General features: G+C 37.6%; 1 pseudogene and 1 gene segment (V, D, J or C); one reads left to right on the forward strand and one right to left on the reverse strand.

Annotated features, from left to right (window-relative positions):
* Positions 1–498: 498 nt before the first annotated feature.
* LOC120102732 (small nucleolar RNA SNORA17) lies at positions 499–619 on the reverse strand (annotated as a pseudogene).
* Positions 620–16,945: 16,326 nt separating this feature from the next.
* LOC134486674 (Ig kappa chain V-V region L6-like) lies at positions 16,946–17,348 on the forward strand. The segment is given in 2 exon segments: positions 16,946–16,964; positions 17,071–17,348. Coding segments are annotated over 2 exon segments (297 nt in total).
* The last annotated feature ends 2,663 nt before the right edge of the window (positions 17,349–20,011 follow it).

Raw genomic sequence — 20,011 nt, forward strand, 5'->3', positions numbered from 1 at the left:
CTCTCACCATCAGCAGCCTGGAGTCTGAAGATATGGCAGACTATCACTGTCTACAGTATTATGAGTATCCTCCTACAGTGATACAAGTCATAACATAAACCTCATGGGAGCTTAAGTGAGAAGCTTGGCTGCCCCATCTGCTTCTCCTCATGAATCACCCAGTCTAAGTATTTCTCAGATCTCACAGGACTTTCTAAGATTCTGGAGTCATGTCAGATGTAGTCTTATATGTGCTATGCCCTGCTCATGCATTATGGTCTCAGACTGGTGGTTTTAACAGGTTAGCTACCTGCTGGGCCTTATGGTAAATGCATGGTGACTCATTACCCATGTTGTCCACCTGAGTGGCCTCTTGAATGCATTGTCTGTCTCAGGCTCACTCATGGCCATGGCCCTGGTCATAGGCCAGGTTCCTTTAGTCTCTAGCTCCCCATCCTGGAAGACTTTCTGCTCTTGCATCATGACATTTAGTCTGTTATAGACTTACTTCTTTCAAGGAATGTTAGGCTACTAATAATTCAGACATTTGCAGGTCAGGACATCAGTGAGCTGAGCATCTGCATAGTTTTTCTCTTCTCTACCTCCTACTAACATACCTTCAATGCCTTTGGGAGGCAAGAATACACCACAGTCTGATTTTATACAATCATTCTGATTTTATACAACAAAGAAGAATAAAGTAAGAAGATAGAGTGCCACATTTATATGGTTCCAATTTTCCTAGTTCTCCTGTTTTTGACTATCAACACAAATTCTAGACTGAGTTTACAAACTTTTGAAATTCTTTGAGATATAGTATTTGTATTATATTGATTTTATTAGCAAACTGCAGATGAGATCCATTTAAATCTCATTCATGTGACTGGAGAGAAAACCCATGTTTAAGAGCATTTGTTTATCCTTAAAGTGACCTGAGATTGAATCTAAGCACCCATAAGGTGACCAACAAATATGTTGTTTATTATTTATTTATTTATTTATTTATTTATTTATTTATTTATTTATATGAGTTCTTTGTGTCCACACAGACACACACACACACACACACACACACACACACACACAATACACCCAAAGAAGGAATCTGATATCATTACAGATGTTTGTGAATTATCATATGGGTGCTGGGAATGGAATTCAGGACCTCTGAACAAGCAGTCAGTGCTCTTAAGCACCTCACAGCTGTCTTAATTTCAGTTTCCCATACAATCTTCTGTCCTTTGATGGCACTAGACATGTATATAACGTTCTTAGGGACCTTCAAACAATGTATACCTTTTTTATCTTTTTTTAAAGGAGATATATTCTTTATTCACTTGTATGCCTTCAGTGTAAGGAGCTATTCTTCTATCCTCAGTATTTGTCTCTTTTATTGTAACCACTTTCAAATATCTACGTTAAATTTCCTTGATTTATGAATTTGTATACCAGTCTTTTATGCAAAACATTTTATTTAATTCATTTCATTGCTCATTTCTTACTCCCTTTCTTTTTTCTCTGCTATTGTTTTAGATAAAAATATCAACATTGGACATTTTTTGTCTTTTGTATAATCTGAAGCATAAATGCCCAATATTTCTCTACTGAATATTATATTATATTTGCCTATAAAGGCAGTAAGATATTTTGTGTCTATGCTTTCTTCTTTAAAGATTTAGAATGTAGATTTAATGAGTCTCATAGAAGTGATTTTAAGACACTATAGAAATAATTACACAATTCTTTTCCTTAATTGTCAAAAGGATGAACTATGTGGATTGATTATATAATATTAAATTGGCTATTTTCTTGGCAAATACATACACTTAGAGTACAGTGCCTTCCAAGAGGGAAACAAAGTGGTGAAGGTAGAGAATTGGAGGGGAAGAATTGGTCAAGGATCATGAGGAAGAGATACTAAACAAAATTTGCTTTATTCCTTTTGTCTACATCCCTGTCTCAAGTTACAACCCATTTAAACATCTTTATTAGAAAATTTTAAATAAAATAACAAAATTTCTTTATTATGTCAGAAGGTTTAGGGCTTATACCTGCTCATCTATAAGGGGCAATATTTTTGTTTCTGCTCACTGTATGCCTTCATTGTCGTCATTTACCATAACAACAAGAAGATCAAAGCACAAACCTGTTTCCTTCTAATGTTTCCATCTCAGTGAATATTTGATGTCTTCATTCCTCAGAACATATTTAATTTTTAAAGACAGTATGATGTTGTAGCCATCATGATAGCTATGATGTATATAGCTGTAAAGGTATATAAGCCTGGAGAAAACACAACTATTTATAAAGCTAGTGACCCTCAGATTTTAGGACTTTCAGTGTACATATGGTGAATAGATAGACTGACAGACAGAAAGGTAGATGATATGTAGATAATCTCTATGTGACTATCTATCCATCCCTAAAGCAAAACAGACCATTAATACTTGGAAAAGATCCCACGATTTCTATTCTCTTTTGCTCATGATATTATCTTATTCAATTTTTCATCCTTTAAGTACAGGATTATGACTTAAATTCATTAAGGAGATTGATGTGAGTTCTGGGGGAGAAGACATTTAGAGATTTCTGACATGTGATTCAATGAAAAGCCAAGATCACTAATTTGATCAGATCTGTGATTCATATACATACCTATTTTTATAACACATTGTGGTATAGCATTGTCTTTAACTGTGGTATACGGCAAAATCTAAGGTAATTGTTTGACAAAATAATTTTCTGTATAATCAGAGTGACAGTAGTCAGTTTTAAGGAATATAACCCATTGAGTCAACATTAGTGAAATGGTTAATGAGATAATAAAAAAGGTTAGTGAAGAGCGGATAATAATGTCCCACCCTTTCTTAAGGCAAGTTCGACAGTACATAAGAAAGGAAATACTTGAGGAAGTCCATTAGTGAAAGCATGGGGGATTTCCTAATTAAAGTAAATCTTTAGAATGATGAGAGCTCTGAACTTCACCTCATCCAGGAATCAAAGAGAGTTGAAGACTACAGAATAATACTCCAAAATAATGTATTTTCAGTTTTACAGAAGTAAAATTTGAAACCAAAGAGATTGAGGGGACTATTGGGGAAAAGTGGATGTTTAGAATTTTCTGAGTTGTGACACCATGGATGACCCAGGACAGTTAAATTAATAAGAAGACAGGAGAAAGAATATTGGAAATCTTGGAGGAGGTAATAAGAAGGGTTAGAGATATGAATACTGTTAGCAGCACTGGCTGTTATTGCAGAGGACCTGTGCTCAGTTCTTAGTGTGCACCTGGTGGTTCAAACCATTTATAACTCCAATTTTATGGGATATACTGACTACTTTTGACTTTCCTGGGCACAGCCATGCACATTGTCATGCATGAGTGCAAGCAAAACCACTCTCATCCATAAAATTAAAGAACCCTTAAAAACTGTGAAAGAAGATTAGCAAGAGGAAACTGAAAGAATACAGCGTAGAAAGTGGAAAACAGCTTCTAGTTCCCACGTGTGCCTGACAGAGCCCACACCCCAGTTGCAGCTCAACTCCTCAGGTATTCTGATACACCCAGCTTCACAGGATCACATGCTCACAGGAAGGACAGGCTCCAGTCAAAAAAGGAGGCCAGATAATGACCAGGGATAACCAGATGGCAAGAGCCAAGCATAAGAACATAGACAACACAAACCAGTTTATTTTGGCAACATTAGAACCCAGTTCTCCCACCACAGAAAGGTCTGGATACCCTAACACACTTCTGATGCAAGATTCAGATCTAAACTCTCATTTATGTCTCATAAAGGACACAGATAACTCTCTTAAAGAAATACAGAGAACAAAATCAAACAGGAAAAGGGATTGTACAAAATTGTCCAGGATTTAAAAATGGAAATAGAATCATAAAAGAAACCTCAAAGGGAGACAACCATCGAGAAGTAAAAGCCAGGAAAGAGAGAAGGAGTCACAGATACAACAGAATACCAACAGAATATAAGAGATAGGAGAGAGAATCTCAATGGCAGGGAGAGAATAGAGGACATTGTCACAACAGTTACGAAAAAATAAAAAAAGCAAAAAGCTCCTATCTCAAAACATTCATAAAATCCAAGGCAGAGTGAAAACACTGAACCTGTGAATAATAGGTATAACAGAGTTAAGATTCCCAACCCAAAGGACCAGTAAACATCTTTGACAGAATTAGAGAAGAAAACTTTTCCTAACCTAAAGAAAGCCAAAAACATACAAGAAGTCTACAGAACTCTGAATAGATGGGACCAGAAAAGAAATTGCTCTTTTCACACAATAATTTAAACAACACATACATAGAACAAAAAACAAATATTAGAATCACTAAGGGAAACAGGGCAAGTTACAAATAAAGAAAGACCTATTAGAATTACACTGGACTTCTCACCAGAGACTATAAAAGCCAGAAGACCATGGACAGATGTGATACAGATCCTAAGTGAACAAAAAAGCCAACACAGGCTACTAGATCCAACAAAATTTGCATGACTATATATAGAGAACACAAGATATTCTAAGAAAAAACAAATTTAAACATTATCTTTCCCCATACCAGCCCTACAGAGAGGATAATAGAAGAAAAAGTCCAACACAAGAAGGGTAACTACATCCAAGAAAAAGCAATAAATTAATCTTTGCATAACGAATCCAAAAGAAGGGAAATACACAAACATAAATCTAGCTCTCACAACAAAGATAACAGGAAGCAACAACCATTATTTCCTAACACCTCTTAACTTCAATGGACTCAATTCCCCAGTAAAGAGAAATAAACTGGATCCAGCATTTTGCAGCATGTTTTGTCTGTGTGAAAAAACATTTCAGAGACAAAGACACACAGTAACTCAAAGTAAAATGATGGGAAAAAATTTCCAAGCCTACAGTCCCAAGAAACAAACAGGAGTACCCACTCTAATATTCAACAAAATAGACTATCAACAGAAAGTTATCAAAAAAGATGGAGAAAGATATTACATACTCATCAAAGGAAAAATCCACCAAGACGACCTCTCAAATCTGAATATCTATGCCCCAAATGCAAAGACAACCACATTTGTAAATGAAATATTACTGAAGCTCAAAGCATACACTGAACCTCACACAATAATAGTAGGCGATTTGAACACCCCACTCTCATCAATGGACAACAAATCATGGAAAAAGAAACTAAATAGAGACACAGTATAGGAAGAAGTTATGAACCAAATGGCTTTAACAGATATCTATAGAACATTTTACCCTCATGGTACTTTCTCAAAAATTGGCCATGTACATGGACATAAAACAAAACTCAACATATACAAGAACATTGAATTAATCCTATGTATTCTATCAAACCACCACAGGCTAAATCTGGTCTTCAATAGCAACAAATGCAACATAAAATCAAGCCCACATACACATGGAAGCTGAACAACTATCTACTCAATAATAACTAAGTCAGTGAAGAAATAAGGAAAGAAATTAAAGATTTCTTAGAATTTAATGACAATGAAGGTACAACATACCCAAACTTTTGGGACACATGGAACGCAGTGCTAAGAGGACAACTCATAGCTCTGAGTGCCTCCAAAAAGAAACTGAGCATACATTAGCGGTTTAACAGCATACCTGAAAGCTCTAGAACAAAAAGAAGTAAATACAACTAAGAGGAGTAGATGGTAGGAGGAAATTGAACCCATGGCTGAAATCAACCAAGTAGAAACAAAAAGATCTATAAATAATCAAAAAAAAAAAAAGTGGGAAGTGGTTCTTTGAGAAAATCAACAAGATAGATAAACCCTTAACTAGGCTCACCAGAGGGCACTGAAAGCACATAAAAATTAAAATCAGAAATGAAAAGGGAGACATAACAACGGAATCTGAGGAAATAAAAAAAATCATCAGATCCTACTACAAAAGCCTATACTCAACAAAAGTGGAAAATCTGGAGGAAATGAACAATTATTTAGATAGATAGGAGGTACCAAAGTTAAATCAGGATCAGATAAACAATCTAAACTGTCATATAACCCCTAAAGGCATAGAAATATTCATTAAAAGCCTCTCAAGCAAGCAAACTAACTAACAGCACAGGACCAGATGGGTTTAGTGTAGAATTCTATCATACTTCCATAGAAGACCTAATCCAAGTACTCTTTTTTTTTGGGGGGGGGGTGAAGAATCAATATGTTTTTACTCAGCTTTCAGGATACCACATGGATGATTTTACAATTTCATAAAAAGCGAAACAAAACAGGAAAACCTGTTCCCCAGGGATTCATATGTAGTTGGTATAAAAACTCCTTTGAGCCTAAAGGCTTAAAGTAATTCAAAGTATATTAATCCCTCCTGAGCCACACAAGGCTTTAGTTGATTTATTTAAAACCACCAGGGCTTTCTTGATGCTTACACAGTACACAATGTTAGTTGAGTTTAGCATCTTACCATTTTTCTGAATCCAGATTTAATTCATTTTAACATTTGAAAGTTCACTATTCATGCTGTGATTCTAAAATATCTTAGTACTAACATATAATCTTCCTTTGTATCCTTGTGCCCCTTACTGCCCTTCAACACAGCATGTCAGAAAATTTCAAATAAATAAAGGGAATGGCTTAAAGCAGATACAAATGTCCTAGCGTTATAAAACAATATGTAAAACAATTTATCTCAGAAACATCATAGGTGAATTACCTTATGGATTAAAATAAAAGCTTGAAACCACAAATACAGGTGACTTGACTAAATTATACTTTCAAATGAAAAGTAAATACACGTATATGAACATAGTTAAAGGTGTGATTCTGTAAATATCTTCTTAGAGTGAAGTCAAAATGTCATTTACGTCAGTAATTTTTGGTATACTGCTATAGCAAGTTTTCAGTAAAATAAAAGTTCTGTTTTATTTTATTTTTTTTGAGGTTTCATTTTTTTTTATTAACTTGAGTATTTCTTATATACATTTCGAGTGTTATTCCCTTTCCCGGTTTCCGGGCAAACATCCCCCTCCCCCCTCCCCTTCCTTATGGGTGTTCCCCTCCCCACCCTCCCCCCATTGCCGCCCTCCCCCCATAGACTAGTTCACTGGGGGTTCAGTCTTAGCAGGACCCAGGGCTTCCCCTTCCACTGGTGCTCTTACTAGGATATTCATTGCTACCTATGGGGTCAGAGTCCAGGGTCAGTCCATGTATAGTCTTTAGGTAGTGGCTTAGTCCCTGGAAGCTCTGGTTGCTTGGCATTGTTGTACTTTTGGGGTCTTGAGCCCCTTCAAGCTCTTCCAGTTCTTTCTCTGATTCCTTCAATAGGGGACCTATTCTCAGTTCAGTGGTTTGCTGCTGGCATTCGCCTCTGTGTTTGCTGTATTCTGGCTGTGTCTCTCAGGAGCGATCTACATCCGGCTCCTGTCGGTCTGCACTTCTTTGCTTCATCCATCTTGTCTAATTGGGTGGCTGTATATGTATGGGCCACATGTGGGGCAGGCTCTGAATGGGTGTTCCTTAAGTCTCTGTTTTAATCTTTGCCTCTCCCTTCCCTGCCAAGGGTATTCTTTTTCCTCATTTAAAGAAGGAGTGAAGCATTCACATTTTGATCATCCGTCTTGAGTTTCGTTTGTTCTAGGCATCTAGGGTAATTCAAGCATTTGGGCTAATAGCCACTTATCAATGAGTGCATACCATGTATGTCTTTCTGTGATTGGGTTAGCTCACTCAGGATGATGTTTTCCAGTTCCAACCATTTGCCTACGAATTTCATAAACTCGTTGTTTTTGATAGCTGAGTAATATTCCATTGTGTAGATGTACCACATTTTCTGTATCCATTCCTCTGTTGAAGGGCATCTGGGTTCTTTCCATTTTCTGGCTATTATAAATAAGGCTGCGATGAACATAGTGGAGCACGTGTCTCTTTTATATGTTGAGGCATCTTTTGGGTATATGCCCAAGAGAGGTATAGCTGGATCCTCAGGCAGTTCAATGTCCAATTTTCTGAGGAACCTCCAGACTGATTTCCAGAATGGTTTTACCAGTCTGCAATCCCACCAACAATGGAGGAGTGTTCCTCTTTCTCCACATCCTCGCCAGCATCTGCTGTCACCTGAGTTTTTGATCTTAGCCATTCTCACTGGTGTGAGGTGAAATCTCAGGGTTGTTTTGATTTGCATTTCCCTTATGACTAAAGATGTTGAACATTTCTTTAGGTGTTTCTCAGCCATTCGGCATTCCTCAGCTGTGAATTCTTTGTTTAGCTCTGAACCCCATTTTTTAATAGGGTTATTTGTTTCCCTGCAGTCTAACTTCTTGAGTTCTTTGTATATTTTGGATATAAGGCCTCTATCTGTTGTAGGATTGGTAAAGATCTTTTCCCAATCTGTTGGTTGCCGTTTTGTCCTAACCACAGTGTCCTTTGCCTTACAGAAGCTTTGCAGTTTTATGAGATCCCATTTGTCGATTCTTGATCTTAGAGCATAAGCCATTGGTGTTTTGTTCAGGAAATTTTTTCCAGTGCCCATGTGTTCCAGATGTTTCCCTAGTTTTTCTTCTATTAGTTTGAGTGTGTCTGGTTTGATGTGGAGGTCCTTGATCCACTTGGACTTAAGCTTTGTACAGGGTGATAAGCATGGATCGATCTGCATTCTTCTACATGTTGCCCTCCAGTTGAACCAGCACCATTTGCTGAAAATGCTATCTTTTTTCCATTGGATGGTTTTGGCTCCTTTGTCAAAAATCAAGTGACCATAGGTGTGTGGGTTCATTTCTGGGTCTTCAATTCTATTCCATTGGTCTATCTGTCTGTCACTGTACCAATACCATGCAGTTTTTATCACTATTGCTCTGTAATACTGCTTGAGTTCAGGGATAGTGATTCCCCCTGAAGTCCTTTTATTGTTGAGGATAGCTTTAGCTATCCTGGGTTTTTTGTTATTCCAGATGAATTTACAAATTGTTCTGTCTAACTCTTTGAAGAATTGGATTGGTATTTTAATGGGGATTGCATTGAATCTGTAGATTGCTTTTGGTAAAATGGCCATTTTTACTATATTAATCCTGCCAATCCATGAGCATGGGAGATCTTTCCATCTTCTGAGGTCTTCTTCAATTTCTTTCCTCAGTGTCTTGAAGTTCTTATTGTACAGATCTTTTACTTGCTTGGTTTAAGTCACACCGAGGTACTTTATATTATTTGGGTCTATTATGAAGGGTGTCGTTTCCCTAATTTCTTTCTCGGCTTGTTTCTCTTTTGTATAGAGGAAGGCAACTGATTTATTTGAGTTAATTTTATACCCAGCCACTTTGCTGAAGTTGTTTATCAGCTTTAGTAGTTCTCTGGTGGAACTTTTGGGATCACTTAAATATACTATCATGTCATCTGCAAATAGTGATATTTTGACCTCTTCTTTTCCGATCTGTATCCCTTTGATCTCCTTTTGTTGTCTGATTGCTCTGGCTAGAACATCAAGAACTATATTGAATAAGTAGGGAGAGAGTGGGCAGCCTTGTCTAGTCCCTGATTTTAGTGGGATTGCTTCAAGTTTCTCTCCATTTAGTTTAATGTTAGCAACTGGTTTGCTGTATATGGCTTTTACTATGTTTAGGTATGGGCCTTCAATTCCTATTCTTTCCAGGACTTTTATCATGAAGGGGTGTTGAATTTTGTCAAATGCTTTCTCAGCATCTAATGAAATGATCATGTGGTTCTGTTCTTTCAGTTTGTTTATATAATGGATCACGTTGATGGTTTTCCGTATATTAAACCATCCCTGCATGCCTGGGATGAAGCTTACTTGATCATGGTGGATGATTGTTTTGATGTGCTCTTGAATTCAGTTTGCCAGAATTTTATTGAGTATTTTTGCGTCGATATTCATAAGGGAAATTGGTCTGAAGTTTTCTTTCTTTGTTGTGTCTTTGTGTGGTTTAGGTATAAGAGTAATTGTGGCTTCGTAGAAGGAATTCGGTAGGGCTCCATCTGTTTCAATTTTGTGGAATAGTTTGGATAATATTGGTATGAGGTCTTCTATGAAGGTTTGGTAGAATTCTGAACTAAACCCGTCTGGACCTGGGCTCTTTTTGGTTGGGAGACCTTTAATGACTGCTTCTATTTCCTTAGGAGTTATGGGTAATCCAAGTACTCTTAGTTCTATCCAGAGAAGATGGCAGATACTTTCAAGTTCAATCCATTTGCCTATGAATTTCGTGAAGTTATTGATTTTGATAGCTGAGTAGTAGTCCATTGTATAGATGTACCACATTTTCTGTATCCATCTCTGGTTTTGGGCTGATATCCACTTATCAGTGAGTGCATACCATGTGTGTTTTTTTGTATTTTGGTTACCTCACTCAGGAAGATATTTTATAGTTCAATTTCTTTGCCTATGAATTGCATGAAATTTTTGATTTTGATCACTGAGTAGTAACCCATTGCATAGATGTGCCATATTTCTGTAATTTTTTCTGTTGAAGGACATCTGGGTTATTTCCAGCTTCTGACTATTATAATTAAGGCTTCTATGGATATAGTGGAGCCTGTGTCTTTGCTGTGTGTTGGAGAATATTTTAGATATTTGCCTAGGAGTGGTATAGCTGGGTCCTCAGTTAGTGCAATGTCCAAATTTCTGAGAAACCTCCAGATTGATTTCCAAAGTGGTTGTACCAGTTTGTAATTCCTACAACAATGGAGGAGTGTTCCTCTTTTTCCACATCCTCACCAGCAACTGTTGTCACCTGAATTTTTTATCTTAACCATTCTGACTTGTGTGAGGTAGAATCTCAGTGTTTTGATTTGCATTTGCCTGATGACTAAAAATATTGAGCATTTCTTTAGGTACTTATCAGCCATTCAATATTTCTCAACTGATAATTCTTTGTTCAGCTCTGTACCCCATATTTTAATAGGGTTATTTATCTCTCTGGAGCCTAACTTCTTGAGTTCTTTTTATATTTTGGATATTTGACTTCTATCAGATATAGGATTGGTAAAGATCTTTGCCCAATCTGTTGTTTGCTGTTTTGTCTTAATGATAGTGCATTTTGCCTTACAGAAGCTTTGCAATTTTACAAGGTCCCATTTGTTGATTCTTGATCTTAGAGCATAAGTCATTGGTGTTTTGATAAGCAAATTTTCCCTAGTGCCCATGTGATTGAGACACTTCCCACTTTTTCTTCTATTAGTTTGTGTGTATTGGGTTTGATTTGGGGGTCCTTGATCCAATAGGACTTGAGCTTTGTACGGGGCAATAAGAATGGCTCAATTTGCATTCTTCCACAAGCTGACATTTTGTTGAACAAGCACCATTCATTGAAAATCCTATTTTTTCCATTAGATTATTTTAACTCCTTTGTCAAATATCAAGCAACCATAGGTGTGTGGGTTCATTTCTGGGTCTTCAATTCTATTCCACTGATCTACCTGCCCATCTCTGTACCAAAACCATACAGTTTTTGTCACCATTGCTCTGTAACACTGCTTGAGGTCAGGAATGGTGATTTCCTCAGAAGTTCTTTTATTGTTGAGTATTGTTTTCACTATCCTGGTTTATATGGTATTACAAAGGAATTTGCAAATTGCTCTTTCTAACTCTGTGAAGAATTGAGTTGCTATTTTGATGGGGATTGCATTAAATCTATAGACTGCTTTTGGCAAAATGACCATTTTTTTACTTATTAATCCTGCCAGTCCATGGGCATGGGGGGTCGTTCCATCTTCTGAGTTCTTCAATTTCTTTCTTCAGAGTCTTCAAGTACTTGTCATACAGATCTTTAACTTGCTTGGGTAGAGTCGCACCGAGGTATTTTATTATATTTGTAGGAGAAATGGGGCCTGATGATGCCAAGTAGTCTTGGTTTCTGTTGCTTAGGTTCTTGTTCTTGCCTCCTGCCATCTGGTCATCTGTGGTCTTAAATGGTCTTGCTGTCTTCTCAGTGGCTTGTCCCTCCTGTAAGGTTGTGTGTCAGCAGTCCTGGAGAATGGCTTTCTCCAAGCAGGATCTGGGTAGAGAGTTTTGTGACACAGGGTCAGCACAAGATGGAGGCAGAATTTAGGAGGATCCTGTCCCAGACTCCAACTTGGTTTTTGTGTCCAGAGGGCTCCAGGTGGGTTTCTCTTGGGCCAGGATTTTTGCAGGAGTGGTGCTCTCACCTCTCCTGTTAGGTTTCTCAGCACATCATTGAGTCCTGTTTTCTTACCTCATTTGATTTGGGTCCAGAGAGCTGTGGGACCGAGTCAGGTCTGTGCACAGGTGGAAACTGGACAGATCCTTCTTCCTAATCTTCTTACTTTGGCTTTAGTTTGCAATAATGCTTCACCACTATGGGATGTCCCAGGAACCAATACAAATTCACAAGTCAATCTTCAAAAATTGAAGATATAGATTACCCTGTATCTAAATATGAGTGACCCTGGTTTGGGAAGACAGATATAAGTTATCACTCTTTCCATGTTCCAACTGTGTAACAGATACATACTTCGTATGGTAACAGAACAAGGAAATTAATGACCTGAGCATTTTAATGCATTGGTAGAAATATTGATAGGACAATTAAATTGAAATGGTGTAATCAGTGATGTAGTCCTCAGATGTGGACAGTATTCTTATTTAGCATGCTGATTGGTGGTACCTTATAGTCTATAAATAATACCTTTTACCTGTTAGTTACAAGGATATTAGGTCAGACAAAGAAGTGGATGAAGAAGAGTGGTTGTTATAGTCTCTAAAAGTTGCCTAAGATAAATTGTAATTAGTCCCTGAACCTGTGACTTTTCTACTTCTACACCACCAGTCAAGATTTCATAAGGTAATCAGCTTAGCAGAATGTTCAGTGGAAGTCATGATTTTTTTCAGGAACATATAGCCATACAGCCCTAGCTCCCACTGTCTAATTATGTGTTACATAAGTGCATAGTACATAGTCTTTGATATGATGCTTTTTATAAATGGGGGTTGAAAGTATGAAACAGTGGTCAGGAACATTTTCTGCTCCTACAGAGGATCTATGTTTCATTCCTAGCCACCACATCAATAGGCTCACAACTATTTCTTCCTTACTCCTCTTTCACATGCCTGAATACAATGCACATAAACTCACTTAGGCACAAACACATCGCACATTAAAAAATATCAGTTAAAAGCACAAATGTTTTTAAATGACACGTGTCATGTTTTACCATCTTAATAACAACTTTGTACATAGGTGGTATTGTTTGTCCTTTTATTAAAGTATATAATTTGATTTTTAAATATTACATATTCCGTGTATTTTGGGGATCGAGTCTTAATGGAGGTTTGGCTGGCTCTCTATAGGATCTTTGCTTTTGAGATACATTAATCAAATAGGTGACCCGAGCCTATAGATGCTAGAAAAGATAAAACCAGATTTAGAAAAATGCAAAAATTTAAAATTTTTGGTGTATGCCATCTATTGTCTTCGAACCTGTGACATTTCTACTTCTATACCACCAGTGAATATTTTATAAGGTAGTCAGCTTAGCAGAAGGTTCATTTGAAGTCATGACTTTTTTCAGGAATATATGTTCATACAATCTTAGCTCCCCTGTCTAATTATGTGTTACATAACTGCATAATACATAGTCCTCGATAAGACTCATGGAAAAATGGGGGTTCAAAGTTTGAAACAGCAGTCAGGAACATTTTGTACTCCTACAGAAGACATGTGTTTCATTCCTAGTCACCACATCAGAAGGCTCACAACTTTCTCCTTTACTCCTCTTTCACCTGCCTGCATACAATACACATAAACTCACTCAGGCACAAGTACATTGCACACTGAAAAAATCATTTAATAAGACATAAATGTTTTTAAATGACACTCTCCATGTTCTACCATCTTATTAAAAAACTGTATATTTGTGCTACTGTTTGTCCTTTTATTAAAGTAAATAAATTGATTTTTAAATATTCCATGTTCCGTGGGTTTTTGGGATTGTGTCTGTATGGAGGTCTCCCTGACTTTCTATAGGTTCTTCGTTTTAGAGACACATTTATCAAATAGGTGATTCAAGCCTATAGATGCTAGAGAAGATAAAACCAGATTTATAAAAAGGCAAAAATTTCATTTTTTGCCATGTGCCATATATTGAATCCCTCATTAGACCAGTCTATAAAATTTGAATATCTTGTTTCTTCACAAACTAGAAATGAAGCTAATTCAGGACTGGTGACATGGCACACCTCATATTATCCTAGTATGGCTACTTTCTTTCATTTAAATCTCTGACTCATCTCCTATTAGGAGATGCTAAAAATTTAATATTTCTGAAATGGAAAAAAATAAAGGAAGAAAGAAAGCACAAGTGGAATTGAGAGGAAATTATTTTGAAATAATTTAATAATGTATGAATAAATATCATCAAATAACACCATATCAATTTTTATAGATTCAATAATAAAAAAAGAATACATTGGTCTTCTCCATAATATTAGCATTTAGATTCTCACCTACCCAGATATCAGGAATATAATAGAAGTATTAAATTCAAGATTTGCCATTCAGGTGTGTCCTCTGTCCCAGGTTTGTGGATAGAAGAATCTTCCTCAGGTGATGTTGGTTTTGGAATGTGTGGTATCTGAAGGAAGATGACTGAGTTGGATTGTATAACCATGGGGGAATATTTCTGTGCAATGCTTGTGTCCTCACTCTCTGGTTCACTCACATACTTGCCTCCTGTCTCTCAGGACAGGGTCGGAAATTTTGTAAAACTACAGAATCACTGTCGTGTGTTGCTGGTTTTTCAGAAATGGTGAGTGGAGCAAATTTGGTGTCATGAAGGTCTCTCACAAAATCTCATAGAAAAGTCCTTGAGACTGGCCAGTGCATGGCATTTTTGAAATCTCTGTAGGTTCATTCTGAAGGCAATGGTTTGATTTCTGATAATGATGCAAAGTATACACAAGATCTTGGAAGAAATTGTTGCCAAGAACCTGGAATGTATTTGCAAAACAGAGTAGACTAAATATGATGCCAACCCAAGATAGAAAACTTGGCTATAAAGGACAAAGTTATAGATTTATGGCTGCCAAAACTTGTGTGATTTCCTGTCAGCATCTTTATTCTCTGCAGGATAGCCATGGTGCCACATGACATATTCTTTACACTGTTTGGTTATGGCCTTACTTTTGTTCAGTTGTTGCTTTGGATTTTTTATATGTCCTTCTAAAATGGGAATGTTCACCATGGTCTATTGTTCATTGGAAATTTATAACTCATTTTCTGCTTTTCTTATTTTCTTCCTTTTTGAAACATGATATCTATGTGTTCAACAGACTGAATTTCCACCGAATATCTTTCTCAATATGTCACAAATCCTACCATTACAGATATTTAATATATTAATCACCTTCTTTTGTGCAAATTTTATATTATCTTATCACTAATATCATTTATTTGATCTCCATGGGCTTATGATGTCACTTTTGAAAATGCAGCATCTGCAAGTACTGGCAGAGCCATAAATAGTCTCAATGTATTTTTTAATCTTAAGATTATTTGGGTGCTAGAGAAATAATATTATAATTTGGACCTACAGCATTTCCCTCAGTGACTATGTTGAAATCTTAAGCCTTAGTACAGTGTGCAATTAGGAAGTGCAAGAAACTGTGAGATTGCCTGTAGTCAGAAACAAAAGGTAACTGCAAGTGTCTCTAAAGAAAAGTTTTTTGTTTTGTTCTTTTGTTTTTGCTTTTGTTCCTAGCACTTGGACTAAAGTGCTATAAGTCACTCTATCTATTTCATTCTTTGAACCAAGCTCCTCTCCTTCATATATGCTCTACTGTCAGGTGAATTCACCACATTCACAGGAACAATGGGCACTCTCTACCAGAGTTCTCTTTTCCATTGTAACAACTCTGTATACTCAACTCCCTCTCTCCCTGTACGAAAAACATATGTGAGTATAGTAGTTTCGCCCATATATTTCAGAGTTTCTATATCATCTTAAACTTGTAAGCCAATTATACCTGAAAGGGCATTTTGGCATGTCAATTTTAATTTTGAAGTTTTAAACTTAGACTTCCATAGTTATAGGAAGTTACTGAGAAGCCAATTATTCCTCAACTATTAGGCAGTACCTTTTCCTCAAAATTTGACCTTTAAAAGTCTGAAAAGAAAAACAGAAGGCATGTTTATTAAGCAACTGATTAGGAACACACACAAATCTTAAGGTGTAAACTGTTTTTTCAAGTTCATTAGTTAGTTGAATGTTGTTAGAAGGTAGCAATGCTGAGTACTGTATCATCAACACATACTTTCATATGTAGTTATAATCCAAACCCAAAATCATCTGTTACTTAATCCAATCTAAAGTAAAGGAAAGTTGAATGTTTCCAGAATTTTGTGATATTTTCATATATCACTAAAGGAGGTATGGTAAGGACTGAGATCCATAATGTGCTGCAAACTAATTGTTCACTTGCTGTTTGAAATTGAGAGGCACTATCATAATTATTTGAGTGAGTTAAAGATCTAATATTTTCTTCTTTGTTGTGTATTCTCTGACTGGAGGATACTCTTCTTTATAACCCCAGTATATCTTTAAATTGTATTATATAAAATAGAGCTTACATACATTAGAAAGGCCATCTCTAACTTTAAATCATTGAATAGAAATACCATTCTCTTTCTCCATCTCTCTCTCTCTTTGTCCCTCTCTGATTCTCTGTCTGTCTGCCTCTGTCTATCTGTCTCTGTATACACACACACACACACACACACACACACACACACACACACACACACACACACACAGAGTCTTACTTTGGACCCTCGGACTTAAGCTAAGTGCTGACACGAGTAAGCCTTGCAGCTGTGATGACTGCTAAGTGGTTCCCAATTATTTGCTTATACTCACTGCACAGCTTTTGGGACTTCAAGATAGCTGTTACACCGTGCCAGTATGATTGCATTCAGTATCAGCCTGGACATGAGACCTCTGCTCAGTTTCTTGGGTTCATGTTGTTCCAGTTTCCAGGTAAAATAAATTTAAATGTCAAATTCACAGTTACACGGGCATTTGGGAAATATCCTTTTTTTGTCTAGTTTAACTATGTGCATATTTGACATGTCTCCACTCCTAGGTGCCAGATGTGACATCCAGATGACTCAGTCCCCATCCTCCATGTCTGCATCTCTGGAAGACAGAATGACTATGAGTTGCTGGGCAAGTCATAGCACTAGTAGTAATTTAATATTCTTCCAGCAGAAATCAGGGAAATCTAAGCACCTGATCTATCTTGCAACCAGTTTGGCAGATGGTGTCCAATCAAGGTTCAGTGGCACTGTACGAGGGTCAGATAATTCTGTCACCTACAGCAGCATGGAGTCTGAAGATATAGAAATCTATTATTGTCTATAGTATAAAGAGTCTCCTCTCACAGTGATACAAGTCATTACATAAATCCCCATGGAAGCAGAAGTGAGAGACTAGGCTGTCCCAGCTGCTTCTCCTCTTGAGGGACCCTCTGAAACTCTTTCTCAGATGTCACAGTTCTTTAGCAAAGGTAACAAAGAGTCATTTATTTGTCTAGATAAAGCTAAATCACTCACTTGGACCCTAATTTTCAGTCTTTTAATCTTCAGCAATATAGAGCACCAAATATCTTTTCTGCCTTAACAGAGAACCCTGTCTTTCCTTTTACAGAGTTGTAACATAAGCTGGGACTCATAAAGAACAATTGAAGTTTCTACTGACTTTCCAAGGGCATATTATTAAATAAAAAGTTTGGTTTGTAATTGTCAGTATTTAAGGGTCAGGGAAATATTACCTAGAGAAGCTGGCAGTGGAAAGGAATCTTTGTTTTTCTCAGAAATCCTGGAACCCAAGTGTCAGGGAAAAGGAAGACTGCTTGGCCATCATCTGTGCTGTGTCTTGAAATTCCAGAAGCTGGTACTGATGCTCCCCGCAGTCTGTATCCCTTCACATAGGATTTTTCTGTCTCTTATTTTCAAAGCTCTGCTTACATCAAACAAATACCATTAAGTCATACTCATATGACTTCTTATACCATGGCATGGAGTGGAATTCCTATTTGCCTATATGAAATCATAGATAATAAAGGGTTGTCTTAAAGATGATTCTAGAAATTGTATTATTGAACAGTCGCTATACTGGAGCATAGTTTTAAAACAATCAAAACACCAACACAGGAACAGATTTCTATACTTTACTTACTCATTTCTTTGAAATTGTGTCTGTGTAAGATCTATTTTCTATTTCTTTATGATATCCCATCTATATATCCACCTCTCTGTGTACCTACAGTACACTCAGTCTCTGTTCTCTCTCTCTCTCTCTCTCTCTCTCTCTCTCTCTCTCTCTCTCTCTGTGTGTGTGTGTGTATTTGAAAATGACTCTTTCCCTACTTCCTTTCCTCTCAGCCTCTCTTAGGCTAAATGTTATTTATTTATTTATTAATTTTTCATAATTTTCACACATGTTCTCTAAACACATAACCTGTCCCACCATTTATACCTGTAACCCTTCACCCTTGCACACTATCACCTACCTGATCAGAGAAAAATATCTTGTCATGGAAACTGTAGTGTTTCACAGTGTACTCTACAGTATGCACTTTTGTGTATACTTCAAAGCTTGCAAATCTTCATTGCAATGACTCATTGGCCTGGTTCAAGAGGACCCTGGCTTCTGTTTCTCTATCAGTATTGCCACTTCACTGGGACTTCTACTGGATACCCTGTTGTTGTCCTGTGGAAATCCTGTAGTTTTGATTTATAGGACTTGCTCCATTATGCACTTCAGAAACACATCGATGGGGTAGATGTTGTGGTGGGACAATTCAAAACCCTGACCTAGGCCTGAGGTTATCTTTTCTGTTCAATCCTGCTGTCCACCCTCATGCTCTTGGTGTAGGCTCACCACAACCTCCATAATCAGTGTCAGATCTATCTTGCTGTCCAGGTGAGGTACAGGGCTAATTCTTTCTAAGGATGCAGCTCGTGATAGACATGACCTGTTCTTCCACTCTAATGGCCTTAGGAGCAGTGGAGAAGTGGTGAGAGAGAGAGTAGGAAGGTATGTCTTCCTTGTCTTCACTATTTACAGCTGACAAGAGGTAGGGTCAGCTGTATTGTCCTCAGGCTTTAGGGGCTGGCTCACCTGCATCCTGAATAGGTAGGGTCAGGTCTAATGTGCTGCCCAGGTTAGATGCAGGGCTTTCTGTCTAAAGTGCTGTGGGAACTGAGGGTCAGAGACAGTTTTCCTGTTCTCATAACCACATTGAGGCCAACTCTCCTGTCCTCTTCCAGAAGCAAGGGCAAAATGGAGAGGATGTGATTTCTCTCTCCCACTGCACAGCAGCAGTGTCAGGGCCAGCTCCTCCACACTCATGCCCTCAAGACTAACTCCCTTACAATCTTCCCATCCAGGGTCAGCTCTGCTATGCTGTCCAGGTGAGATTCAAGGTCTAGTCTCTGGAATGCTGCAGCAGATAAGAGACAGAACTCAAACTACAATATCCTCGGAGCTGGACTTTCTGCCTGTTGTAGGTGGTCAAAGTTGAGAAGGGACATCTCTCCATTGTGTATGTCACCACATGTCAGAGAAGTGGCAGAGCCAGCTTTCTCATGTCCAGCTCCTCTGTCCCCTGCCATCAGGACCAGCTCTATACTGCTGCTTAGGCAAGTTGCCCGGTATGCTGTCCTGATTTATGCACCTGAAGAAGGCAAATCCCACTCTCCTGTTTTCATGATGGCAGCAAAATGTCTCCTGCTTGCCAAAGGTGGTAGTGTGTGAGGAGCACCTCTCTCTCTCTCTCTCTCTCTCTCTCTCTCTCTCTCTCTCTCTCTTTCTCTCTCTCTTACCTCTGTCTTTCATTCTTGCCCTGCAGAAGAAAAGTGCTAAGGCAAGCTATCTCATGCTTGTTTCTATCTTCTGGGCCCTATCACACACACTTCCTACAATGTGTGAACTCTGATTTTCCCAAGTACTACATGTGGCTAGGACCAGGGTCAGCTTTCCTACTCCCATGTCCCTATGACCAGCTGTACTACAATGAGCAG

This window comes from Rattus norvegicus, chromosome 4, assembly GCF_036323735.1.
Source record: "Rattus norvegicus strain BN/NHsdMcwi chromosome 4, GRCr8, whole genome shotgun sequence".
Taxonomy (NCBI): domain Eukaryota; kingdom Metazoa; phylum Chordata; class Mammalia; order Rodentia; family Muridae; genus Rattus; species Rattus norvegicus.